The sequence below is a fragment of the Lepisosteus oculatus genome, chromosome 24 (genome assembly GCF_040954835.1).
Source record: "Lepisosteus oculatus isolate fLepOcu1 chromosome 24, fLepOcu1.hap2, whole genome shotgun sequence".
Lineage (NCBI taxonomy): Eukaryota > Metazoa > Chordata > Actinopteri > Semionotiformes > Lepisosteidae > Lepisosteus > Lepisosteus oculatus.
This window is the reverse complement of record NC_090719.1, coordinates 11,846,792-11,873,267: the sequence shown is the minus strand read 5'-3', so window position 1 is coordinate 11,873,267 and position 26,476 is coordinate 11,846,792. Positions and strand designations below refer to the sequence as shown.

Here is a 26,476-nt window from a genome sequence, read left to right as displayed (position 1 = left end):
AGAGTTTTCATCCAGTTGATTACAGAGAAATTAATATTGCACATCTGTTCAGGGAATTGTTTTACCCCGTAAAAGTTCCTTTTATATCTTGGCATCAGCACCTTACCCTTCAGAAACTATTGCAGTCTCTAGATGTTCTACCAAATCTGCACCTTATCGTAAACACAGAACAGTCTTGAGTGAGGGAAATCGCTGCCTTTACATTCTAAAGGTCTGCCAGCTCGGGGTTTACTGAAATGAAGTTACTGATCCCAATTCATAGGCCTCAACAGTTTAGTCATTAAGGATTCTCTACGATGGCATAAGCTTTTTCAGGTTAAAGGCTGGAGAAAACAAGCCAAAAGAGTAATTATATAGATTGCGTTCAATCACATTACTTAAGGCAGTAAAACAGAAATGAGGGTGTCCTGAAGTTTTGGTGTTCAAAGATTTATAGCTTTTTAATTTAATAAATTGTTGTTACTTGAAAGCTGTAATTCCTCATCAGCGATAGATTTGTTGACTTTCCCATACCCGGAAGTTTAAGAATAATACGTCTGCCAACAAAAACACTTCATGTGAAAAATCAAATGTTTATCCACCCAAATGTAACTTGCACCATTTATTCAAAGAAAATGGAGAAATAAAGAATGTGATTTTACAACTGTGAAAACATTTCAAATTGAAAAAATCTGTAAATCTCTGTAAGCTTTTGAATATTTCTTCACATAATTACGGAAACAAAAGCAGACTAAACCAAGTGTTTAACCACATTTTGTTGCATAATGATTCATATAATGAAAATTTGACATAACGGAACAGTCAATCATGGGTTTTATTTTTAAATGTGGAATCCTCAATTTGTTTTTATTTCACCAGCTCAAATTGGATTTGTCAAGTGTTAATCAGCTTAAACAGTTAATCAGCTCACTGCCCTCTTGCTTTTACAAGGGCTCACTGTTAAGACGCGTGTAAAAGCAAGAGGCCAATGAAGACCACGCACGCTGTCTCTGAAATGTGTGTGATGGAGCTGGGTAAACGCTGAGCTCCATGGTCCCAGTGTTATAGGAGTCCCACATGAGCCTGCGCTCTCCATGAGTGTGGTTTCATCATGTCACTGGGGCATTGTTGCAAGCTGAGAATACCATGGTAAAGTCTTGCCCTCTGTCTCTGGTGGCATGCATCATAAGAACGTTAAAAAGGAACTGCAAGTCCAGATTTCTCTGACTGGTAATTAAATTTTGGTAACAGTACAGTTCTTTGACGGTACAGAAAAAATGACAACATTCGAATTAAGCACAAAATCCTGAACTTTGTGAAAGTACTGAACATCGCCATAAAGTCGCAAAGCCCTGGTCTCGCCATGGGAGAAAGCACGAGTTTGCGAGAATTGTGACGTGATGCGGCCCTTCCTGCTCACTAGTCACTGTAATGACTGATGTCGTGCGATGCACGAGCGAATAAGTACAGGTTGTGCAGCAGATATTTCACTGCAGAAAGTTTCTAATGTGATCTGCAAGCAGTTCACAAGTTCCATTTGTCAACAAAACTATCTTGGCGGTCGAGAGCAATATTCCTGTGGCGTTGAAAGTGATGTGTTCACAAGCCTGTTTGTTTACAACGTCAAAAGGGCTGCATCACGTGACTGGAAGTTTTGTTACCTCATTCTGAATCATAGAATATGGCATTGCACATAGTTGAAGATTTCATCAATTGCTTGTAAATTGGAGGTTTTACAAGTTACTGTGCACATTTTAGTTTTTTTGTCGTTTGAAATGCAACTGTCTATACCCGCACTGTAGAACATGCGTAGCTGGACTGAGATGAAGTATACCTTTGCCAAGCAGAAAATACACTCTGTAAAAGACCTTTACATGTACTGTAAGAAGCATCTTGGCTGATTTGATCAGTTCCCTATCTCTTTCATCTTGGGTTACACTAAAACATGCATATAAGAAGAAAAATTGATTTTGGATGCTTTCACGTACGCTAGGTAGAAATTTCCAGAAAGTCTAACATGTCCTGGCATGTAGTTCAAACCTTTACATGTCTAATGCAAAAATGTTTATACCTGAAGTGTGAATAATAATAGGAAGAAATTAATACGCAGCAGCCATTAAAGATCATCTTATGTGAGACAGAAGTGGTAACACCATTTTGCCAGAGTGCCAGAACATACAGTCTTGTCTGCCGGGCATGTGGGAAAGCATCAATAACAGTTTTTTATGAAGCGTGTCCTGTCTGTTTTTTATACAAACGGCGCATGTTGGATATTTTGTGAAATTTACAGTGGCTGATTTGTGCTAAGCTCCTCGCAGCACAACCGCATGGCCACAGGTGCTCACCAGCAGCACTCGGACAATTTACTGCACGTAACATTTTAAAGAAGATGGATAACCATGAATACGAGTACCAGCATTCAAGCCACGTACTGTACTGCGTTTACGGACATCGCAGGGCTCAAGTGACACATGCACACTGGCCTGTTTCGAGAGAGAGCCTGACACAGTTATGCCAAATGCCCAGCCCCTGTTCCTGTTCCACAGTAAGGACATGAGAGGAACTCATTGAAGAACTTTGAGCTTTTTAACTTGCCTTTTGAGATAAAAAAAATTCTCAAGTGAATATCCAAAGACATCAAACAACCGCCATTAACAGTGGTTAATGCTCTAGACATGTTTAGTGGTGTCATTTATAAACTTTGAACCTCTAGAAGAAATGGGTTTTTGAGTTTTCACATTGCATAGTGTCTCGACAGGGTGTGTGACTGCCATTTCGATTTGCAATCTGCCATGTGTTGTGACTGTCACTGCCCTGTCTCTGCAGATCCCTATGACCAGAACGTTATCCCAGTGGACGACCTAAAAGAGGAGGAGCAGGCGGAACCTTTCCAAAAAATAGGACCAAGTAAGAGCCCTCTGCTGTCTGCTATTCAGTGCGGTATTGAAGAGGTGGTTACTGGGTGAGGAGCACTGTAGAACATCTGAAGCAAATAGTTTAACTGTGACACTAATCTGATTTTATCAAAAGATCTAGTCAGATTTGATCAATACTAGAACGTTTAAAAGGGTAAAAAGGAGCAAAGATCATTTAGCCCATTTGATTGCTTTTGTCGCTTATTGAATCAAGGATCTCATCCAGCTATTTACATGATCAAGGCTGTATGACAATTCAGTCGTTTCATACAATGAGTGATTTGTGTTTCGGATTATGTAGTGCAGCCGGAGGAGAAATAACTAATTGGCAATTTCACAGTACAGGCAATGGGGAAGCTGCAACCTTCCCTACAGTTATAGAGTGAGATCAAGGCCTTAGCCGTGTGTATTTTCAGTTTTCTTCCTCTTCATGTCCGTACATGTTTTTGTACTTCTGCAAGAAGCAGGGGATATAACAAAGGATCTCTGTCAGCACGACTGCAGCTTAAGAAAGCACAAAGTTATCGGCACTGGAGAAGAAAGCTCTGGTTGTCGTCTATCTTCTGGAGGGGTTAGAACATGAGTGGTCATGACTTGAGGCTCTGTACAGGCTATCTGTGAGAAGGGTCTGCACACGTGACCCAGTCTAAAAACAGAGCACTCTGAGGTGATCTGCTTGTTCTGTACACAGACCTGGTCTATACTAAGGACGCTTCACAATAGCGCGTCTTGTGAAGAGAAACATGCAAAGCGCCTTTTGCATTGCAGCTTGATCCATTTTAGGTTTTTTTCTGCTTTTATCCAGAGCCTGGTGCCAGCTCGGATATTTCAGACTTGTTTCCTTGAATAACTGTGAAGGGAAAGAAGACTTTTAAGTCAAATACAATGTGTGTGTTTTAGTTTCTTCTGTATAAATTGTACAAGAGCTTGCAACCCCTAAATGCCAGAGTGGATGGGCTCAGGAATCTCCATCTGTTTTTTTTAATACAGTCCCTCAATCAGTTGAAAATATAGTATGAAGTGCTGTATGGTCTCAGGAGCACAGAGGACAGCTTAATTATATCTGTTACAACAGGACTGCAGAATGAGCTCTATCCGCATGGAATAATTATAATAGTAGGCAACACATCTCATCTCTCAGTTAGCCATCTCTTTTGGGTTCTCAGTTAAATTTCAGCTTGTTCTATAAGACATTTAAGTTTGTGCTTTAACATTTTAGCTGCAAACCTGACTGTGCCAAACAAGTGGGAAGTGTTAACATTCTCAGATCATTCTCTTGTAGTTTTTCGTATACAGTTTATGTAGTCATTATACTAAGAGTTCGTTTTTGTTTTCCTTCTCTTCACAGAAACGGGGAATTACGTTTGCGAATTCTGTGGAAAACAGTACAAGTACTTCAATCCTTACCAGGAACATGTAGCTCTGCACGCACCTATCAGTAGGTGGCTTTCACTGAAGTCTAACAAAACATTTGCTTTCAAGATCCGCACGTGGAATTCAGTTCCAGAAGAGCACAATAAAAATACAAGTGATTTAAGTTACATACTGTAGAACTTAATTCACCAGTATTAAAGCTCACACGAACCTTAATAAACAATTAAATAAATCATTACAAACCATTTTTAAATTCAACCAGTTGGAAGAGGTGTATGAGTTCCCATGAACCTAAAAATAAAATCAGATTACAGTTACTGGTAAGAGAAAACATCAGCACTGACCAGACCTTTAAGGGGAACACACATCACAGTGGTTGAGGGAAATAAAAATTGTCAAGACCAGAGAGCAGAGATGTCTTTTTGTTTCATTAAAAATAATGTGTTTCTGGCAGCAATATTGCAGAGACTTCAACCAAGTGTAACACGTCAAAAGACATCCGTCAGTTGTAATTCTTTTGGAACGCAGGAGTTACTTGCAGGCCAGAGTCAGCAAAGCTGACTTGCTACATATAGACCAATTCCCAGCAGGGAGTAGGAGGTGGACTGAGTAACATGTTGGGAGAAGGGTCTGGAACGTGATTAGAAATCTGATGGGTAGCCAGGTGAGCGGAATGTTTTCATACCAGATGGCCAGTGTTCCTTGAACTTGTGGTTATGGATCACTTAACATCCCAATAAGGGATATTAAATACAAGTGTGTAGAGGAGGAGTTTAAGAATTGCAGATGATGTGATATCAAAATGAACTTTTCTGTTTCTTGTGTGATGTAAGAGGGACCAGGTAAGTAGGGCTGTGGAATGCAGAGGTTCAGCACACAGCTGTGGTTGACTCAGATCACAGCATGATATACTGTAGGTGAGGGGCTAGTTTTCAACCATTTTAATCAGATTGATGCAGAAAATAACTGGATCCTAAATGTTGTGATGCAGGACAGTACAGTCATGACCAGCAGCGTGACTGATTAAGAGTGGTAGACAAAGGATTTTAGCAATTAGCACTTATCAGAAAACACCTTAGAATTGAGGTGCTTCACAGCAATTCTCAGGCATGTGGAGTCAAATCCTTCAGTAACCTAAGCCATTAAACACCCTCCGAAGGGAAGACAGAAACCAACATTTAAAACATCTAATTAACAATGCCTAACGATTGAAACAACACTAGCATATATAATAATAAGAAATGCAAAATACATTAATATTTTTTCTTGACTTTACTTCTGATAAAGCCTTCATTATCTTGGATGCTGTTTTGTGCAGAGCTGACATTTCACAGAACAAGTGATGCCCCCTGGTGGCAAAGCCTGGAAGTTTGAACATTTCAGCTGGAGTAACCCTGTGTGTATGCACACTTGTGTTTGTTACACAGCTTGTTACAATGTTACACTTGAGGAATTAGGATCAACAGGTTGTAGCACGTAACCACAGTGTAAACCCTGTGTGCTGTTGTAAATAAAATGGTTTATAGGATGGCTGAAATCTTACAGTGGTGATTTTTTTTATATAGTTCATCTGACCATTTTGAGTGTTTAGAAGTGTAGCAATATGTATTAAGTTATGTGCGTAGTGTTTGTTTATGTAGCTGGAAAGGCACTGAAAAATCATGTCTTTAAGGGCTGTCGTCCTGGAAAGCCAACACAACAGCTGTTATGCAAAATGGTGCCATGCTCTGTAAATGAAATGTGTTACCTGGGGTAAAAATGATCATCAGAGTATAAATTGCATGTAGAAATGCTATATATAGTCTAAATTTCACATGGCTTCAGGTGATGATGGAAGTGTGCTCAATCAGTGGAAAAGTCTATGCTGGCTACCGATCAGAACCCAGTCCTGAGAAAGTGGGACAAGCTCTAAATCCATCACCATGAATCCATGTGGATGTGTATCTGAAAGATCTTGTAGACAGTGTTTATTTACACATAGCCGAAGACTGAAAATCACCCTGTCTTTTTAGTTTCCCCTGAGTTCCAGTCTGACTGTGTCCTTACAGAATGCAACTGACCTAGCGAAGGAGATACTGAACAGGTTTTGAAAAGGGACATGGATTTTCCATTTTCTGAGAAGAATTTGCAAGCTATCTTTGTTAATTTAACTATTCATAATGTTTAGATGAATACAACCTTTTCTTTACCCATATTTATTATGAATACATTGATATAATGGTCATTTTCTTTTAAAAAACCCAATGGTAGACATTTTTTGAGCTGCGTGTAAAGAATCCACAAATGGAAAAAAAGGAATCTTTCACAGCTTCATTTAATGCAAATGATTCAACAAATTTAAAGCGGCCCTGTACATACTTTTTGAATTCAATTGTGTACGCGGGCTTTCAACAAGTTCCAAAAGTCCACTTGACTTTTGATTGATTTACTCAATCTCTGACTCGGTGAGACCCACAATCCTTTGGAATGTTCATGGATTTAATAGCTGTTATTGAAAGGCCTTCTTATTCTATAACTGGTAATGCAGTCCTGCATAAAAGATTTAGTAGTCAGAATTAAATTGCATTCAATTTGAAGGTGTTGTTAAAGAGATGCTTCATTTCACATTTCCCTGCATAGACAATGTGCCATCACATGTGGGCGTTGGATAGAAGGCAGGAATGTGGTCATTAGCTTCAAGTACTTTTGCAATATCTGCCTTGATTGCCTCCTTTCAGAGTTGCAGGGAAAGGAATCTTAGAATTTATTTTCTTTGGATTTTGTGTTCTTTAGGTGATAAAGCAGATTGTAGATTTCACAGACAAAGAGATTAAAGGGGTGCCTAGTTTAGAAAACCGTGGTCTGCTTGAAAGCCTACCCCTGTGTTGGGGTGATCATTTTGTCACCTGTATTTTGGGGTTTAAACAGTGACTGCCGGATTCTACCCTCAAGGATTCTACCCTATTATTTCCCTTTTATTATGTAACAGAAGTCCATAGTTGGCTCCTATATAACAAATATGGGTCAACAAAGACATATCCGATTAATCAAAGCTGTTCGTCTATTGAATGTGTTTGGGCTTTGTTTTCAGATTGTGGTAGACGCTTTTTCCAAATATCAGTCACTGATACTGCAAACAACATGTAGATTGAAAATAGAGGTAAAGACAAGGATTAACATCATAATAATAGATTCTCCTTCCTTTGAGGCGATTTGACGGTTTAAGGGGGGGGATCGACTGAAAAAAAGGTTCTGTCGGTCCTCCCTCTTGCTCTGATGCTGAGTGATGAGGTGACACAGTAATGACACAGGGTGCTTGTTCACTGCAGTAAACAGCAGTTCAGCAGGGAAATGGCACTTTCTTTCTTCGCCAGCACCCTGCAACTGACATCCCACTGAGGCTCAGCAGGTGTGAGCCTTGTCAGTACCTGGATGGGAGACCTCCTGGGAAAAACTAAGGTTGCTGCTGGAAGAGGTATTAGAGGGACCAGTAGGGGGCGCTAACCCTGTGGTCTGTGTGGGTCCTTATGCCCCAGTATAGTGACAAGGACACTGTCACAGAAAATGGTGTCGTCCTTCGGATGAGACATAAAACCGAGATCCTGACTCTCTGTGGTCATGAAAAATTCCAGGGTGTTTCTCGAAAAGAATAGGGGTGTAACCCTGGCTTCCTGGCCAGATCTCCCACTGGCTTTTACCAATCATGGCCTCCTAATGATCCGGATCTCTGAACTGGCTTCATCCTTCTGTTCTCCTCCCCACTGATAGCTGATGTGTGGTGAGCTCACTGGCGCACTCTGGCTGCCGTCACATCATAAAGCTGGGGCTGCACATTGGTGGGACTAGTGGGATTTCCCCATTACCCATAAAGCACTTTTTTGGTGGAGTGTCCAGAAAAGCGCTATATAAGTGTAAGGAATTATTATTATTCTTTATTGACAAAGTTATTTATGCAGGTTGGTCCCTTGAGATGCGAGCACCTCGTTCACAACAACATCCAGCAGGCAGCATCAAGCTTGGCACACCAAAAACAGAACACAACCAAATAGGTAAAGAACAATGGGGTCTGGTTCATGGCCCACAGAAGCACAGCCCTGTGAGGCTGACTGGAGTGGGTGGTGCCAAGAAATAGCTTTCAAGGCGACCTTTTCGCCACAACTGCAAACACACTGCATCCTATGGCCCGAGGGTTAATAATAAACATGTTAATGAGTAGGGGCATTTGCAGATCTAGAAGTAAATAACAGGGTTTTAAATCGGGCTCTCTCCCGTGTTTAAAATGTCTTTTCCTGCTTTTGTAGCATTAGTCTATGCTTTCCGTCTGAGTGTTACTCATGGCAGTTGCTGTTAGACACAGATGGCATAGTGTCCCTCTACATACTGAACTGCACTTGCACAGTGTTATGTTCTTATTATTTTTTCCCCCCTTTGCCCAGTTGTGTGTTCTTCCTCTTCAACGCAGGACGCCCGGTGGGCTTTGGTCTGCAACAGTGCTGATTTCACCGTGACTCCTCAAGTTGCCGTGGTGCTGTAATTGAGAGCACTGGGCCAGCGCTCTGAAGTCCTTTCTCTGTTCACACACTCTCCCTCCACTGCTTTGTGCCACCAACTGCCATGCAGTTCTATTTTAAGTCTGGCACCGTTTAAGTAGGTCACCATCTCTATGGAATGAAAGTTTCACCAAGAAGAATGTATTTTACTGGGGATGAGAACTACTGCGTGATTATATGTACCCATTGTTACCATTAGTCTTTGAACAAAGCTGTAATGTGTCACTTAGCACTGTTCCTACTGGTCCTACAACAGTGGTCTCCTGGAGAGGAACCCTGGTCCTGGAGAGCTGCAGTCACTCTGGAGTTGTCGGTTATTATTCTTCCAGTAATTAAAATATTAGGATTTAAGTGAGGTCCAGGCTGAAATGAAAACCAGCAGAGTGTGTACAGTAGCTCTCCGGATCCCGCAGAGCTCCTGTTGGGATTCTAAATCGTGTCTTTCCGTCCTGTTTTACAGAAAGTGCTTTTTGCCGAAAAATGGAAGGCAAAGTGCAAAACAACGTGGAGGAGACCAACAGCTCACACAATTCAAGTGGTGAGTGACTTCATGTGCGGCCCACTGCTCTCCTGCCTGGGTGGTCCGGCCTTGTCTTATTACAATGGCTACTCGGGGAATGTTCAATGATGTGATGGAGGGCGGTGTTGCAAACAGGAGTTTGCACCACAACAAAGGCCCAAAACGCATAAATGTCTGACAGACATGGAGTTTCCACCTCGGCTCTCCTCGCAGTGTTGCTTTTATTTATTCGTAAAACAAATAGAAACTCTCTGTGGAAAAAAATAAATGCGAAACTTGTGCGGGAGGAGAATGTTTTGGTAACTGATGAATAGTTGAAAAGGCAAGTGGCAGCCACACGTCTAGTATCGCTGTTTTTTTGGAATTGTTTCGTTTGAAAATATAGGCTTCCTAGGAATTCTGTTCCTTCATTGACCAGGCTTTCGGGGAAAAGGCTTAGGGGTAGGTAATGCGCGCAGTTTCTGTTTCCACAAATTTTTCCAAATCTTGAAAATAAAATGTTTTTTTATACACAAAAGGTCATTTTCAGGATGTGGAATTTAAAACGGCCAGTTTTGCAGTTCTACGTTGTTGTAAACAACAGCTCTCCATTAATGCCTATTGTGGTACTGGACATTTTGTTGCTCTTAGACAATGCTTTTTTCCCCCAAAGTAGAGTTTTACCAGGGGAATTGGGGAGGGATGTACCTTGCTGAGATATATTTTGAGATATAGTATGTATATTCTACAGACCTCTTGTCCAGTTTCATAAGCACTGTTCCGCACTGTTAAATTCCATTTTAGAGCTTCAATAGTCAACTTTATATCTCCGCAACAAACAAGGGATACAGATCAAGAAATTGGACGACTATAAACAACTGTGACCAAAGGGTGCCGTGTAACAGATTGAAATTACTCAAGTCTCCCAACTATAATATTTACTTTTCCAATTGGTACCAACTCCATACCTGTGAGAATGGCTTTGTGAAAGTAATCGATAAAATGATGTTGCCTTTTCCTGAAGACAGAGGCCAGAGGCCCTAGAGCAGGGGGCTTGAGACCCCAAGGAGTGGCTATTTCTGAGGTTGAACTGAGCCTCAGCTCGGCAGTATCCCAGTAATGAAGTTAACCAGGCGATGAAGCAGAACTAACAGAACAGGGATTTAATATTCATCCTCCTAGTCTCTGGTCTGGCAAGGGTTGTGGCAGTGTGTTGCTTTGCTATCAGGAGAGAAATCAAATCCAGAATTACGGGGAAAGAAATGCAATGTCAGGATAAATGCAGAACCACAAGACTCAGAATGTGAGGGGTTTACAGTACAGTTGTTTCTAAAGTCAGTTTTGTATTGAATTTGCTGTACTTGTCTTTTGTTTCAGGGGAGAAATCCAAAACATCTGTGGTCTATAGTGTTTGTAGGGGGTTGTTTTTCGTTAAGCATGTCTGGATGTTTAAATTCCAACCAATTTTGACATTTTCCAAGACACATCAGTTTGGAACTGAAATCTCAGCCCATGACTTCCAATTATTTTGTTTTACCTCCCAAATTGGGGGACAAAAGATAAACTCTTAATCTTGGCAGAAATGGGATGTCTTACTCAAGTTACTGTTCAGTCTCTCTCATTTCATATTTGACAGCTTCATTACAATAGGATTTCTTTGCTGTCACTTGTATTATTTCTAATATAAACACACTCTTGTATAAACATGCAGAATTCATTACCTTTATGGAATTAAATCTTACTTTACCTCCACATATCCGAGTTATCCTGGACAGGTTTCTCAGAATAGAACAGTAGAGAAAATTGTTTAGATGGCTTACATTGTGTTTTTAATTTGATTTTCATGTGACGTTTCTATACTCTCAGCACAAGCAAAACAAAACTCCATTTTCCTGTCATGAAATAAAATGGGATTGAAAATGCGGAGAATCACAGATATGACAGTTATGGATTCAACTATTCTAGACACCTGTCTCGATGTGCAGTTGTTTCCATGTCTTTTGGAATTTAATAGCGGGAATGGAGGAAAATATGCTAATGTGTGTTTGTGTTTATTAGTTTTAAACAAGTACTATTTTGCCATTCATTTTGTGTTATTCATAAGATATTAAAAGTGTCTCTAATTAGGGACTGAATTAACTTGAAAAGCAGACCACATAAGACATTGGGGACATTTTCAGTTGAGCTCCAGATAGTGTTATAGTCTATGCTTTTAGTAAGTAGGGTAGTTAGTTAAAATTTGGTGTTGGAAATGTGCTCAGTAGGTTGTGATTCGTAACTATTCTGGGACATATTAAATATTACTTAGCTTAAATATTACAAGAGCTATACCCACTTTTGTCATTCATGTCCTACGAATAGTGATATTTCTAAAAGGCAGAAGAAGGAAAAAGAAGACAGGACTCCATTTGTATTCAGGCCCTTGTTTGTTTCTGTTGAGAAGGTCAAAATGTTATAATGTTTAAACTTCTTTGAAAATTTGTACATACCCCTGCAACGATGCTTAAAATAATGAGCCGGCGATCTGTATAGAATAAGAATCCTCAGTTCTGAGTGTTTTGCAGTCCTCTGAGGAAGATTCTTCCCTGCTACTAACACTGCTTGCACACAACACTGCTTTTGTACACTGCAAAGGAATGGTCTAGCTGTCAGGTGGAACAGTAACATTGATGGAGACTAAACGAGGAGTTTTCTAACCAGCTCTTGAAATGACTGAACAGATTTCCATTTGTTTAGTATATGGGAATCCTCATTCGGCCTGCCATTTCCTATACGGTAAATGAATCTTATCTCCCACAGGTGGGACAAGTCCTGTGGTCTCCAGCCCTTTTCCACTCCTACAAAGTAAGTAGGTTACTTAATAAAAAAATAACTTGTTTCTGTTCTTGTCTTCCATGGTGACCAGTCTCTGAACAAAGTGTGCTGTTTATTCTTCATGAGAGAAAGGGGATCTCAAAGGTCAGTGTGCATTTGCTGGCCAGGACACTGACAGATCACCAAGGTGCAGACTTCTGCAAAAACGTTGTGATCTGTGGGGACAGTTAAAGAACTTTATGTTCAGTTCAGAGATGCCCGTTTTCTTTATCTCGGAGATCTCTGACTGGTCAAATCTTCAAGGTAGCTTTCCCTACTACCTTAATGCTTGCACATATTGATGCCAAGTACCTGCCAGGTCTTCTGATAGTCTTTCACTATATGTTATGTAGTTTTGCGATCTGCCGGGGTACGCCTGAAATGTTTGCATTGTGAAACCAGTATGGCTGCAGTTTGTAGGTCTCTATGACTGTGAAAGTTGACAGAAGGATTGAAAATATTGCTGAGCTTGTTAAAAAAATTGAGAGATGCAATTTTTGGTAGACAGTCACCATATTTCTAACAGGAATCCTTTAATGACAAGAGGCAGTTCTCAGAAATTATTTTTTTTTATAAAGAGAGCTTTTTGGATAACAACAGTGATGCAGTCTTAATATTTGCTTCCTGTGATTAAACTGCACATGGGTCTACAGTTTGTATGCAACAATTACAGAACATGTAGCAGCCTTCACAACATGGCCGATTAGGGAGCTTCTGAGTGTCTCAACCTTTTAAGGAGTTAGCCCATTTGGAGTATGTGCTGAGCTCTTGGATTATCGTTAATGGGGTTCACTGAGCTTGTGACCCCTAAGAGTTGTCTGTGAAATCATGAATTCCCCCTTCTCCCTCAGTCAATGCATACTCTTCTGTTGACTTTGTGGGGCTCGCAGCCTGTAAAATGGTATAAAATGTGCCACCCTAATTCTGTTTTCAGTCAAAGAGGTGTTCTCATAATGAGCTGAGTTCATGTGCACACCTGGGTAGCGTGGGAAACAATTGGGGATTCAGAAATAAGAGCAGGAAAGGCTGGATCAGCCTTCTGCGATCTGTGCCCCAGAACGCAGTTTTGTATTGAGGTTCTTTACAGGGCGAAACCATCAGTCTGCTATTCCTACCAGGGCGAAAAAGATGCAATGCAAAAACAAAACAAAGTGTCAGCTCTTGAAGCATATAAAATCTAAAGCAGTGCAAATAATAGCTACTAATTTTATGCAAGATTTCTAAGTATTATGCGTTCACTGTAATAACTTCTTGGACTCTGTATGAACAAAAGCTTGCACTTTGTTTATTACAATTTGTGTACAAATTTCGTTTATAGTCACTTCTTTGAATTAATCTCCCATCATGCCTTCCTTGTTCTTTGGTTTTGTAATGATGGCTGCTGAAATAGCTCTTTCCCCTGGTATTAACCAAAACAGAACCAGCTCTACTTCTGTCTGTGCGTCAGATTGGCGTTGCCCGTGCCGGGGGTGCCGATCTATAGTACGGCTTCACTTTGTCACATCCCTGCCTGTGACCGCTCATTGCGTCAAGTCCAGTGTGGACAGAGCTTGGCTTTCTGCCTTAGACTGAGCGGATCTCTGTGCTGTGTTTCAGAACCGTACACGTGCGGAGCCTGTGGCATTCAGTTTCAGTTTTACAACAACCTGCTGGAGCACATGCAGTCCCATGCAGGTGAGTGCTGTGGAGTAAGACGAATAATGATCAGCAAGAGGTGATAAGAAATTCTGGATTGATCATAAGAATGACCTCGCCACTTTCACGGGCTGTGGAACGGTGGTGGGCTGTGATTGGCTCTACGGTGGCTGGGAAGCGCTCGGGGCAAATGGGTATTTTAGTCCGTATGGAACAAGATACCCAGCCATGTTGTTGAAGCCAAAACCTTGGATTCTTTCAAGAAATGGCTGGAGGAGATCCTTTGATCCATTAACTTCTAAATACCAGTCAGGCTAGGTGGGCCTCCACCATAGTAAGACAAGTACGTGTAATAATAGGTAACGAAGTTAGATGAAGCTTAGTCTATTTGAAAGCGTGAGAATATCAGACTTGCCAATAGTGTGAAAAGAGGTTTTGTTTGTAGTTGTACAGTGCTGGTGCACAAGAATGTCAGGGAAGACTAGCATCTCAGCTGAACAGTGTTATTTTGAGGCTGTGCGGTACTGTTTGTGTGGAGGGCATCCAGTCTATCATGGCTCATTCACCACATTTCTGTGCTTTGCTCTTGTTTTATGATGGCAGCGGACAATGAAAATCGCATCAAAGTGGAACAGCCCAAATCCTCTCCTGCCCCAGCAGCTCAGGAAAAGCTTTGGAAACCCCCAGCTCAGAGAAATCACACCACGAATTGTAAGTACCGCGTATTTGGCCTTGGGAGCGGAGTTCGTAATGTACCTCTCTTTAAGGTTCTGTAAAACAGCGATCCGAGGGTTGTAAATGAACTCGGGCAGCAAGGTGAGCGAAAAAACAAGCAGTCCAGGATCATGGTCTTAGTAGGCAAGGGTCCAAAGTCTACGCAAAAAAGCACAGAACAGAAATCCACAAGCCAAGGTCGGGACAAAGCACAAAAGTTCCTAGCACAGGTGATATATAAAAGTGTGTAGCACAGGAAGATCCAAGAGGTGATGGTCAAAAGCACTGCAGGGTAGAGAAACCACCCAAAGAGCAAGCAAGGAGTCGGGGAAACGGAACTCGGAACTTGCAAGGCTCAGTAGTAACATCTGATCAAGGAAAAAGGAGCACTGCTCAGTCAGACCTTAAATGGCCTGCTTCCCCAGAACACACGGGAGGAAGTGATTATCCTCATGTGTAGCACGCTTCCTGTCCGAATCCGTTTTCTGCAGGAACCAGCCTGACTGACAGGTGGGACAAGTGTGGCTGGGTGCCGTTGTAGGACTAGCCTACTCCACAGCACACCAGCAAGGACAGGTACAGTAGAGTGAAGATGCTGGGAATACTACTCTTTCCAAATCTCCAACCATAAAAAGCCCACCACTACACTTGGAAGGGGGGCATCTTGCTCTTCTTGAACACATTATACACTGAATGTTTTTTTTTTCATTTAAACTTAGATCACTCCCTTTTCAGTGCCGCCTTCTCATTTTTAAGAAATCTTATGTTCTTCTCAAAAGTAAAAAACATTGTTGGGCACCAAGGTCTCTTGAATAACACTTTTTGTCTCGGGGTCTACCCTCCATTTCCAGACCGTTTTCTTCAGCTTGCCTGGTCAGTTCTTCTTGCCGCCACTCATTCCCTTCTCTTTTCTCTCCGGCGCAGCCAACAGCGTCTTACCTGAGAAGGAGAGGCAGCAGGTTGCAGAGAGACTCCTGAAAGTGATGTACGCCGACCTCGGGGCGCTCAGCATCCTGAACGGGAAGGACTTCATGAAGCTGGCGCAGACCCTGGTGGACACGGGGGCGCGGCACGGGGCCTTCTCCGTGCGCGACGTCCTGGGAGACATGAACACCCTGGCCCTGAAGCAGCTGCCCCGCATGTACAACCAGGTGAAGGTGAAGGTGACCTGCGCCCTCGGCTCCAACTCCTGCCTGGGCATCGGAGTGACGTGCCACTCTCAGAGCGTGGGGGCCGACTCCTGTTACGTGCTGACGGCCTACCAGGTGGAGGGCACCCGCATGAGGCGCTACGTGCTGGGCGTCAAGGAGGTAGACTTGAGGGAAGGCGGGGATCAGGTCCACCACTGGGTGCAGAACGTCCTGTCGGAGTTCGTCATGTCGGAGATTCGGACCATCTACGTGACGGACTCTAGAGTGGCCTCCACGCCGTTCTCCAAGGCCGGCATGTGCCTGCGTTGCGTGGCCTGCTCCCTGAACGCGGTGGTCCAGAGCGTGCTCAATAAGAGGAGCCTGCAGGCCCGGGGACTGCACGAAGTTGCAGATCTGTTGATCACCTGCAAGGACATGGCGGGTTCTGCCGGCTTCTCCCGAGAGACCTTTGGCTCTCTGCAGGAGGTGCTGTTGCCTCCCTGCTGGGACTCCCTCACTGAGTCGCTGCTGCTGGTGAACGAGCGCTACGAGCAGATCTGCGAGTTCTACAGCAGGGCCAGAAAGACGGCCCCCCTCCAGAGCTTGAACAAGCACCTGCTGAGCAACCTGGCGGCCATCCTGACTCCCATCAAACAGGCAGTCGTGGAGCTGAGCTGCGAGAAGAAGCCCACTCTGCAGCTGGTGCTGCCCACCTACGTGCGCCTGGAGAAGCTCTTCACCACCAAGGCCAACGACGTCAGCGCTGTGAGCAAGCTCTGCCACTTCTTCCTGGAAGCCCTCAAGGAGAACTTCAAAGTGGAGCGGGCCCACAAGGTGGCCATGATCCTGGACCCGCAGCTGAAACTGAGGCCCGTTCCCTCGTACCAGCACGAGGAGATCATCGGCAAAGTGTGCGAGATCATGGCGGAGATCCGGGACGCAGCGGGGGAGGAAGGCGACTCCGAGGCACCAGTGGGGAAGAAAGCCCGGCTTGCGAGCAATAATGTCAAAGCTCAGGGAGGCGACGAACAGCAGGTGAAGAATGAAGTCTACCAGTATCTGGCTGAGCCCCTGTTCCATGCCACTCCGGATCTCTTCCAGTACTGGTCCTCCGTCACCGAGAAGTATCCCAAACTGGCCAGGCTGGCTCTGTGGCTCCTCTCGGTGCCTGCGGTGGGAGCCAGGAGTGAATCCATTAGCATGTGTGAGCAAACGCTTTCTCTGAAGAAGAGAAGACAGGTGACCCCAGAAGAAATGAATAAACTTCTCTTTTTAAAGTCTAACATGCCTTGAAATCGAGATGCATTGGAAATCAGAGATCCAAAATCCTTTTTTTTTAATACAAAGCAAGGTGCTAAACCGATAGGAGGCCAGGGACACAGAAAACCCCACAATAAAGGAACAAGGGCCCCACACCTGGAAGTTCAACTTGTTCAACTTGTTTATTTTTATTTGGATGTCGCATAATTAAATGCAGTCTCACTCGGTAAAGTCCAAGCTGCTGTCTGGTAATGTACCAGAATTCTTGTTCTGATCGTATTGTAAGTTGCAAAGTTGTGTATGGCTGGACCTGATTTGTTTCAGTGCAGTACAAGTCAATTTTATGGTTGCCTTCTTTTTCCTTTTCTTCAAGCCGATTGAGGAGACTAGAATTGTTTTTAAGCTTTAAAATGTTAATTTAGTATTAAGACCAAAACTTAAAACACTAGGAAGCACTTCACTGCTCATCTCCAGAATGTCTTTAATGTTATTTTTTTTTAGTTTCTGTTATTGATTTATGGTCAAATGGCTTTGAAATTCCTTGATATAATTCTGCATTTCCAGTCACTTCCAGTGAATTCATCTTTGTCGTGGGCTTTGTCTTTTGCCCAACAGTGTAAAATTCACCTTATCAACAATAGAGGGGCTCTTTTGCTCTTATTCCAATCTTTTAGCTCTTCAGATATCTAGTGCATTTTATGAGCTTTTTGTTTTAAGAAAACTTAATGGGAATAGTTTCTACTTGGAAATACACTTTTCTGTAAATGCTGACTCTTGTTATAGAGTTGATTGTTCTTCCTTTATACAGCTCTCCTGATGTACCTGCATTTCTAAGATGTTCTGTCAGGAGAATGCCCAAATGAAAATGACAAGCAGGCAATATATGGAAAGTACTGTAGGAGACACGTGCTCCTCAAATGTGACTACACTCCATGCCCTAAAACCTGCCCAGTGCTCAGAAGCCCAGTATGAGAATACCTTGTTACAGGATCTCATGTCCTATAATTTTTTGCTACTGTATAGAGCCAAAACATGTGTGGTTTCTCTATGGGCCCTGACAGCACCTGTCTTCAAAAGAGGGTCTGTTTTCAGAAGAATGTTTTATCCTTTTCGTCTTCTCAAGATGGGGTCGTATACTTGTGTGCCATTGTGCTTTCTTTCTGTTTAAATAGCTCTTTTTTTTGTCAGAGTCACCCATGAACAAGCTATTTGACAAGTTAGGATTTTAGAGTTCCAAATCTTTATTTTTAAAATGACTGCATTTTCAAACTGTGTATCCCGCTTCTAAATTTAGGACAGGCTACTTTTACTTATGAGGGAACAAGTAATAGGTGTATTCCATGATGAATGGAGAAGAAGGAAAACAACGTTTCGGCTGTGGAGCCTGTGTGAAAACTTTGTGTTTTCTTTCTTCTCTTTTCAGCATGGAATACACCTTTGCAGCCTACACATGCTGACGCAGCTACCCACCTGAACTACTTTTACTTATTTTGTACTTCTAAAGATTTAAAGTCTTCCTTGATTGAGCAGTTCCCCTGACATTAGTTGAAAAAAATTGGGAAAAACAGAATGTCATCCTTTGTATCTCTTCAGTTGTGATTAGACATAATAATAATAATAATTAATTCATAATTAATTTTAGCTGAGACTTTTGAACTGTTTAGCTCACTGTGTAAGTGAACAAGACAATATTTATGTTGCGTCTCTTTTCTGTAAATGTTGACTTTTGCTAGATTTGCACCTTGAAGCTTTTTCACTGACGTCCTCTGGAGTGGATTTTACTGAAGCAGAAATGAAGTCACCCTGCAGATATACTGTACTGTATATTTAACATTGAACAAGAAATATACATTGCTAGAGAATGTTGCATGTTGATTTCCTTTAGAGCAAGGGTTAGAGCAAGCAAGTTTTTAACTGCGTTCCTAGTATTCCTTGCTTCATGTAGTTTTGTTTTATTGTACTAAACTTTTTTTCATTTATCCCAACTTTTCCCGTGTTTCTCCCCTTTTCCACATTGACTCCAGAGCCACTATTGTTTATTCTTCCACAATTTTAAGAGGTCTCTCCCCTCTTCCCTGTTGCTTCAGTACTCATATCCAAGCCTGCTGCTAAGGAGAGATTTCTGTGTTTGACCTTAAGACTGTTGGTATATTTAACACAGTAATTTTCTTTTTTTTTTAATTGGATATGAAGAAATGACGCTGTACAGATTTTTTTTAGCTCCCAAGTAATTAATTGCAAAATACATTACAATACAACGTAAAAAAAAAACGTTTTCTTGTTAGTCTTAATTAACACACATACTGTACAGCAGGTACAGTAGCCACCAGAGATGTTTTTTATTTTATAGCTGTTATTAAAAAATTGTACAATAAACAAAGTGCTTATTTTTATAGTAGGAGGCAAATACTTTCAGAATAATTTCAGCATGACCTCAGTTACACTGCCTAGTACATTCTAACCTCGTTGACTGGCGAAACAGACATGACAGAGCTGTGAATATACTGTAGCTCCTGCTCAATGTCAGGAGTAGTGACAGCTTTAAGATTCTAGGTTGAAGGCAAAAAAAAAAAACACTCTACAGCCGAAATCTAGGAGGAACCATCTGGACCTTCATTGAACATAAGATGGCCATCACCATGATGTACAGATACTGCAGTTGACAAAAAATGGAAACACCTAGATAAATGAAGAAAACTAAGTATATTGAAAACAAGGGCAGCCAGTAGGTGTCACCCATGTGTTACTTAAGCAGATAACAGCCCAGTATGCAAAGGGTCATGTATAAAAATACTGAGCTAACTTGCTTGTCAATAATTGTGGTTGCAAGAGGACATCTCAGTAAAGAGGCTGATAGTTGGGGTATATTTGGTAGGAGATTTTAGGAACCAGGAAATCTCGGATTGCTGATGTTTCATGAACAATAGTGTCTGAGGTGATGTCGGCATGGATCTCCAAGGGAAAAGCGTCATCAGCAAAGGGCAACTTTGGAAGGAAGCACACTGTCCAGGACTGTGACATCTGTGCATTAGTTCTAAATGCAATGCAAAACGGATGAGCAGCTCCTTAACTGGGTGCAAACTTCAGGCCGGGGATGCAGCAGGCGGCAAGCTTCAACAACAATGTCCATCTGACAACTCCACAAAGGGATACCACAGTTCCGTGGCACAAAATGCCTATCACACCAGCGGGGCACATTTGTGAGTCCCAATGGTACAAAGCACACAGCCCGTGGACTACTGAGTAGTGAAGAAGTGTTATGATAAATCCCCCTTCATCATGTTCTTGACAAACGGACAACAAACTTTGGCCCTCTGTGCTCGGCTCCAATGGAAGGGTTCTGGTGGGTCTGTAATGGTGTGGGTTGCATTGTCCTGGCATTGTTTGGGTGCACTCATTCCTTCAGAAGGCAAAGTCAATGTGAATCACTACTTACTGGTACCGAGTTCACCCTTTGTTGCCTCATTTCTTGCCTTCCCGCAGGGTATCCTCCAGGATGGCAATGTCAACATCCATAGGAAACATGTGGTCACCAAGAGGTTTGACTGGCGTAATCCACATACCAAGACCTTTCCGGTCACCAGATTAATTAGATTAATAGGATATTCTGGAACATCTCTTGTTGATGTGCCGCGATCCTGGAATTCTGTAGAATTCAAGACACTGGTAGAATCGTTGCCACACTGTCTGCATGTGGTGGCCAAACCCCTTATTAACTGACTTTACAATTGGTGTTTCCATTTTTTGTGCAGATATCTTTAATCTTACATTCTATACTCACTGGAGTTTTTTTCACTAATTTGTCAGATTGCTGAAAGGAAGGCCCATTCTATGTGGGTATGTTTCTTCATGCCTTTGTGTGGGATCATGTGCACATCTCTGTTATTTGCTTCTTCTGTAGAACAAGTTTGGTTGATACCAAATGATAGTTTCATTTTGCAGAGCAGACTTCCTAGAAAATGAAGAGGGTGTATCCTTTAACTGCACTTAGATACTTAAATGGTATAATTATAATTAAATGGTAAATGGATAGAGAATTCTGTACTGCTGATGATTCGGTCTGTGCTGCTGTAGCTCCTCAAACTGTTTTGTTCCAAAAGAGGTGGTGATAAACTTATTAAAAGGGGATTCTTAAAGGGTAAGTGTAGCCTTTGTTGTAGCATTCACTCGTCGTGTATACAAAGTTGACAAGCATCCACCTTAATTTATTTTATTTTAAACTAATAATTTATTTAAGGTTGTAGCCAGAGACCTGTTATCATTTTGCATGTTTTCAACTGCAGATTGAGCAAAAAGAGAGTTTATACTCAAGGATATCTTTTTGGTTGTGATTGTTTTTGAGTAGCAGATACAGAATATAACTGAATTTACACTGAGCTAGATGTGTGGTTTGAGCCATGTTGTTCTTTCTTTAAAGCACCGAGTTTCTCTGGAAGCAGGAATAGACATTTTCCTAAGAATGGTAATATGAGGAAATATCTGTAAGACTAAACTTCACTTCACTATTTTTTTAGCAGTTAAAAGTTAAAGAACACTGCTACTTCTGCACAAATATGTGATTGTGATTTGCATTACTATGTTCAATACTGCTTACAGCTTCAGAAATCTGGAGTTTCCAAGTGACTCCTGCTTCACTGGAACACTTTGAGACTGGATGAGTGTTTTTTAATTGCCTAAAGTATAATTACTTTTCAATTAAGCATTACACCTTTGCCATATTCTCTACTGCAGAAAAATATGAAAAACGTTCATAAATACTATATACTGATGTTTATGATAAAATGAGAAACGTTACACAGGTGAAGTGTTCCTTTGACCAATCAAACCCATTTGATATTGCTAATTGATCCAAGGTTCCATTCAGCTGTTTCTGGAAAGAAGCCAGGATATTGGCTTCAGCAGCATGTTTAGATAGCACGTTCCACACTTTTATAACCATTTGTATAAAGAAGTGCCTGCTTTCTGTTTTAAATGCACTTCCATTTAGTCTCCACTTATTGTCCTAGGGTTTGTGTTTCACAGTTTGTCTTGAAGAAGTATGCTGTGTTCATTTTGTCAGTGCCCTTGAGCATTTTGAATAAGTTTCTTAAAACCTTGCAATGTTCCGTGCTCAGTGTAGGACATTCCCTTAAACCTCAGAATGGATCTGGTTTCTCTTCTCTGGATTGATTCTGAGGAGACTTATATATTCTGCAACATAATGACCAAAATTGTACACAATGTTCTACATGAGGCCTTGTTAGGGCATTATCCTACTTTAACATAACAACCCTTTAAATCATAGGACCTTAACTATGTGTTCTAACATTATCTTTTAATTCTTTCCACATTGTCATGAAGATGCAAATGATGTTTCAGCATAAACACCTAAGCCTTTATCATAAGTAGCCTCTCCAGCTTCCCATTTTGTGTTTACAATTTGTTTGTTCTACTTGTATGTAAAACCCTGCAGTTAAAATCAACAACCAGCTGTTTGCCCAGTCCTTAATTGGATCTAAATATTTCTGAATCTCATCTTATTTTTCAAACCCTGCTACTGTGGTGGCATCTACCAGCTTGCAGAACAATCCAGATCGTTGGTATGAGTTTTGAAGAGGAGTGGTCCCACTGATTCCGTCACCCAGATATGAGCATTTACTCCTTTTCTGTACTTTCTGTCATTCAATCTGAACACACGGAAATCATCTGTTATGGTGAACTATGAACAAAAGCATTCGAAAAACTAAATATACCAGATCAGATGCTCTATGTAGTGTATATCTGTTACTCTAGTTCCTTGTTCAAGGATCTCAAACACGATGGTTATGCAAGACCGTTTCTAAATCCATGCTGACTATGCTTGAGTATCTGATTTCTGAATAAGTGATTGTCTGATTTAGTTCTAATAATTACCATGACTCTTTATGTCATAAAAATCTATAATTGGCCTGTATTATGGGTGTATAATTACTTGGTTTAGTTCTGTCACCCTTCTAATGAATGGGTAGTACATGAGCAATTCTTCAGTCCTTGGATCCTACCCTGTTTTAGCAGGTTGTTTCCAGACTTCTGTTAATGACTTCTTGTTAACATTTCGATTCCTTGAGTGCAATTGATACCGTACCATTGAGCCCTGATGATTTATTAATCCTGGGTGCCTCTAGTAACCAAAACACCTTTGCCTTTTCTGCACTGACACTGTTTAATTCAGAGCTTTGTCCTTCCACTGCCTGAGACATGTTTCTGATTTCTTTCTTAGTGTCCATCTAAGTGAAATAGTAGTTTAGTACTTAACCATTTCCTGAAGATTATTTTGCATTGTTTTCCCAGTCACATTCTAAATATATTGCAATTTAGTATTTTGAACATTATAATAACATACTTAGATTTTTGTTAAGAATCCCATTTGTCCTTGTGAACAAAAACACCTCTCAGCTGTTCAGTCTGATTGATGGCAGGGGTAGTGCTCAATTTAAATTTAATTTAATGGGCATAAACTAGTTAATATTAGTCTTGGAAAACAGTGTAATGCTGGTTTTAAAAATTCGTTTCTTTTAATTTAAGGGCAATTTTAAGATCCTGAAGTGTCTCAAACTACACTGGTGAACCCAGTACATTCTGGTCATGTTAGTCATGTGGTCCTGCTTCCAAGTGCAAACTATTATTGCTTTTCACTTAAGTCTCAGACAAGTTTTGGCTTTTGGCAAGTTCTGACAAGTTTTGTATTAGAAACCAAACTACATTCCCAACTGGCATAGCACAAAGCGTGTGTTTATACACAGGACAGGATTGATATGAATTAGGAAAGAATGGCTATTGATTGTGGTGACAGAACACTTCTTTGGGCTGAACATTGTGCACAATAAACCTCAATGAACTTGTGCAGGCTATTGTTGTGCACTCCCTGCAGACTATCCTGATTAACCTAGTACTCTGGAGTCTTCCTCATTCCTGTGGTCCAAAAAATTCCTCATGCTGGTCTTTTCCAGTATTTGAATACTGCTCTGCATTAACCTCACCTATATTTTGCCAGGGTAGGGCAGATTTCTCAGAATGGAAAGGTGTTCTTCCCAGTCTTGACCCATGTGTGTTCTTTAATGTGCATTTGCCACACCATTTTGGAAAGACTATGTATTTGTGTCAGTATCAGCTTCTATTTAGGCCTTCAGAAACTATTATATTCTGTTTGTCCTGTATTTGTTTCACACTTAGTCTTTGGTTCTCCACAGTTTCTTATCACTTTTCTACAGTGACTGTCGGTGGTGCTTTTACACCTCAATAACCAATACCATCTGGAAGCTGATGTGCTGCTTTAGAAGCATGATACTGGTGTGCAGAAGGATGTTTTTATCACACAAGTGCAAAAATATTTAAGCAATGATCTGTTTTGTACAGGATTCATTTGAAATCAATTTCAAACTCAATATACCTTATTATTTTTAATTTATTTGCCTATCTGTGTTGGTGTACTCTCCTTTAAGGTATGGGTGTTTATTCAAACCGAAGGCTGTGCCATTTTACTGTAAGAGCTCAGGATCTCATTGAAGCCAAGTACAATTAATCATTCCCTCTACCTGCTGTGTTCATTCTTCAGATGTAGCCTTGGCAGCTGTGAAGAAAGATGCTGATAACAATAACCACTTTGAAGCATAGTCTAGGCAAAGCTTTTGGAGCTGCTATTTTCAGTCTGGTAGCAGACATTTAAAATTGCTAGTGCTTGTATAAAGATGCATGCAGTTTATCTTACAATTGAAGCTGAACATTAAGACTACACTGTTAGGATCTTTTTTATTTTTCCTTGGATGGGTAAGAAGGCTGTGGCATGTACATAGAAACTGAACTGCTGTTTTACTCCACCAGAGGGAGCTACTGTTGTCGAAATCAGGAAGACTTGATTTCTCTGAGCAGTCTTGTTCTGTACTGTACCTCTTTTTAAAATGATTTTAAAAGTTTAGATTTAAAAATAAGTGCAAGGTAGACACTGTTATAGAGCATCATATATGAAATGGAAATAAAAGTTTTAAATTTCCTGTGGCTTTAAGTTCTTTGTAGAAGACACAATTTAATATAGCTAAAAACAAGCCAAATAGTTATTTTGTTGGTTTTATTTTTTTGTTTTTGTTTGGGTGTGTGTCAGGGGAGGTCTGTGTGTTAAACAGTGTAATACTTTGTATATATGTAGTGAATCAAGATCTTAATCTCCTGTTGCCATCTCAGTTACAGTTTTCATAAGTCTTTCCTATTTGGAAAAAGTGTATATTCCTGTTTGCATCCATTTTATTTATGACTTACTAATATTGCTCCATGTTTCTTTTGCCTCCTTTTGTGTTAGACTTAGACAATACAAAGCAATCTCTGAATACCTTTAGAAAGTCTTCATCTAGCAACAAACTATACACTTTCTAGGGCCGTATTTTCTACTGGTCCTGACAGATATTTTTCTTATTCCTCATAAGTTTTATGTATTTAATATTTCTTAATGATTAGTAGTTTTAATTTATACTTTTTTAGCGACACTATTTTTATAAATTGCTGACGATAGCATTCGATTCATGTTTCTGAATGTTTGGAGTTCACAGCGCTGTACGACGTATTAAAGAAATATTATCTAATGTAGTATGTGCTGTGTTAATAAACTAGCTGAACAATGACTGCTTTGTCTTTATGCTTTGTGTTTTGTCCTTTACCTTGTGTCAAGGAAGTAACGATGCCCCATGTTTTTTCTCATTGCTTTCTGTTTTGTAGACGAGTATGTAAATAATGTGGAAGGACCTGTCCATCAAAGCACACTTATAGTCCCCTTGCACAGAGTAGATTCACTGGAGTGTGATAATCCCAAGAACACCCCTACACCTGCCATACATAGCTGTAGATATTCAGCACTAGTCTTCAATGCCCATTCTGACACCAGTCCATCACAGGGCACACACAGACATGTGCATAGATACAGGGGGCTATTTTCCCTGAAATGAACCTACCAGTATATCTTAGGACTGTGGGACGCTTCTCTGCCTTTTGGCTAAGATCAAGTGTAGTATCTTTGGACTGTGGGAGAATTCTGGAGCAGCTGGAGGAAACCCACACAAACATGGAGAGAACAAACTCCACACAGACAGCACCTCAGAAACTGAACCCAGGGCCCCAATGATATGAGGCAGCAACGCCAACCACTGTAACACCTAAAAATAAAAAAATAAGGTCAAGCCTTGTTCTGTATCTCCTACAGTATATAAGAGACACCTTGTGTGGAATGAAAAAGAATCCCTTACATATCGAACTCCTACATGATGGTTATTCTTGGTACGTCTGTGTTTCCACTTGTTGCAGATGTGAAAACCCAGATTGTTGTGTTGCAGATGTCGAACTTGAACTTGAACTTTATTGCCATATGTAACCGGTACTGGTACAATGGAATTCTTACTTACAGAAAGTCTCTCAATTGTAAAACAAGTGTAAAAAACAAGACAAAGTGCAAACAGTGCATCAAGACAATATACAAACAAACAATAGACAATGTGCAAGTAAACATGTAGACAGTTTGAATGTAAACAATACAGACGTGTAAACAATGACTGGAGATGTGCAATAGATAAGAAATCATAAAGAGGT

The 26,476-nt window shown here is 41.0% G+C and overlaps 1 protein-coding gene across 2 annotated transcripts in view; it reads left to right on the top strand.

Moving 5' to 3' along the window:
- znf618 (zinc finger protein 618) overlaps window positions 1–25,518 on the top strand; it is a 65,683-nt gene extending 40,165 nt beyond the window's left edge. Inside the window, exons 6-13 of one of the 2 annotated variants that reach the window (XM_015367161.2) lie at window positions 2,806–2,886; window positions 4,243–4,332; window positions 8,204–8,296; window positions 9,258–9,335; window positions 12,096–12,140; window positions 13,746–13,823; window positions 14,388–14,495; window positions 15,423–25,518. In XM_015367161.2, coding sequence (XP_015222647.1) covers window positions 2,806–2,886; window positions 4,243–4,332; window positions 8,204–8,296; window positions 9,258–9,335; window positions 12,096–12,140; window positions 13,746–13,823; window positions 14,388–14,495; window positions 15,423–16,921 — 2,072 coding nt within the window. In that variant the 3' untranslated portion in view covers window positions 16,922–25,518. The remainder of the gene's footprint in view (window positions 1–2,805; window positions 2,887–4,242; window positions 4,333–8,203; window positions 8,297–9,257; window positions 9,336–12,095; window positions 12,141–13,745; window positions 13,824–14,387; window positions 14,496–15,422) is intronic. The other variant, XM_015367162.2, reaches the window with a different exon arrangement.
- Window positions 25,519–26,476: the final 958 nt, after the last annotated feature.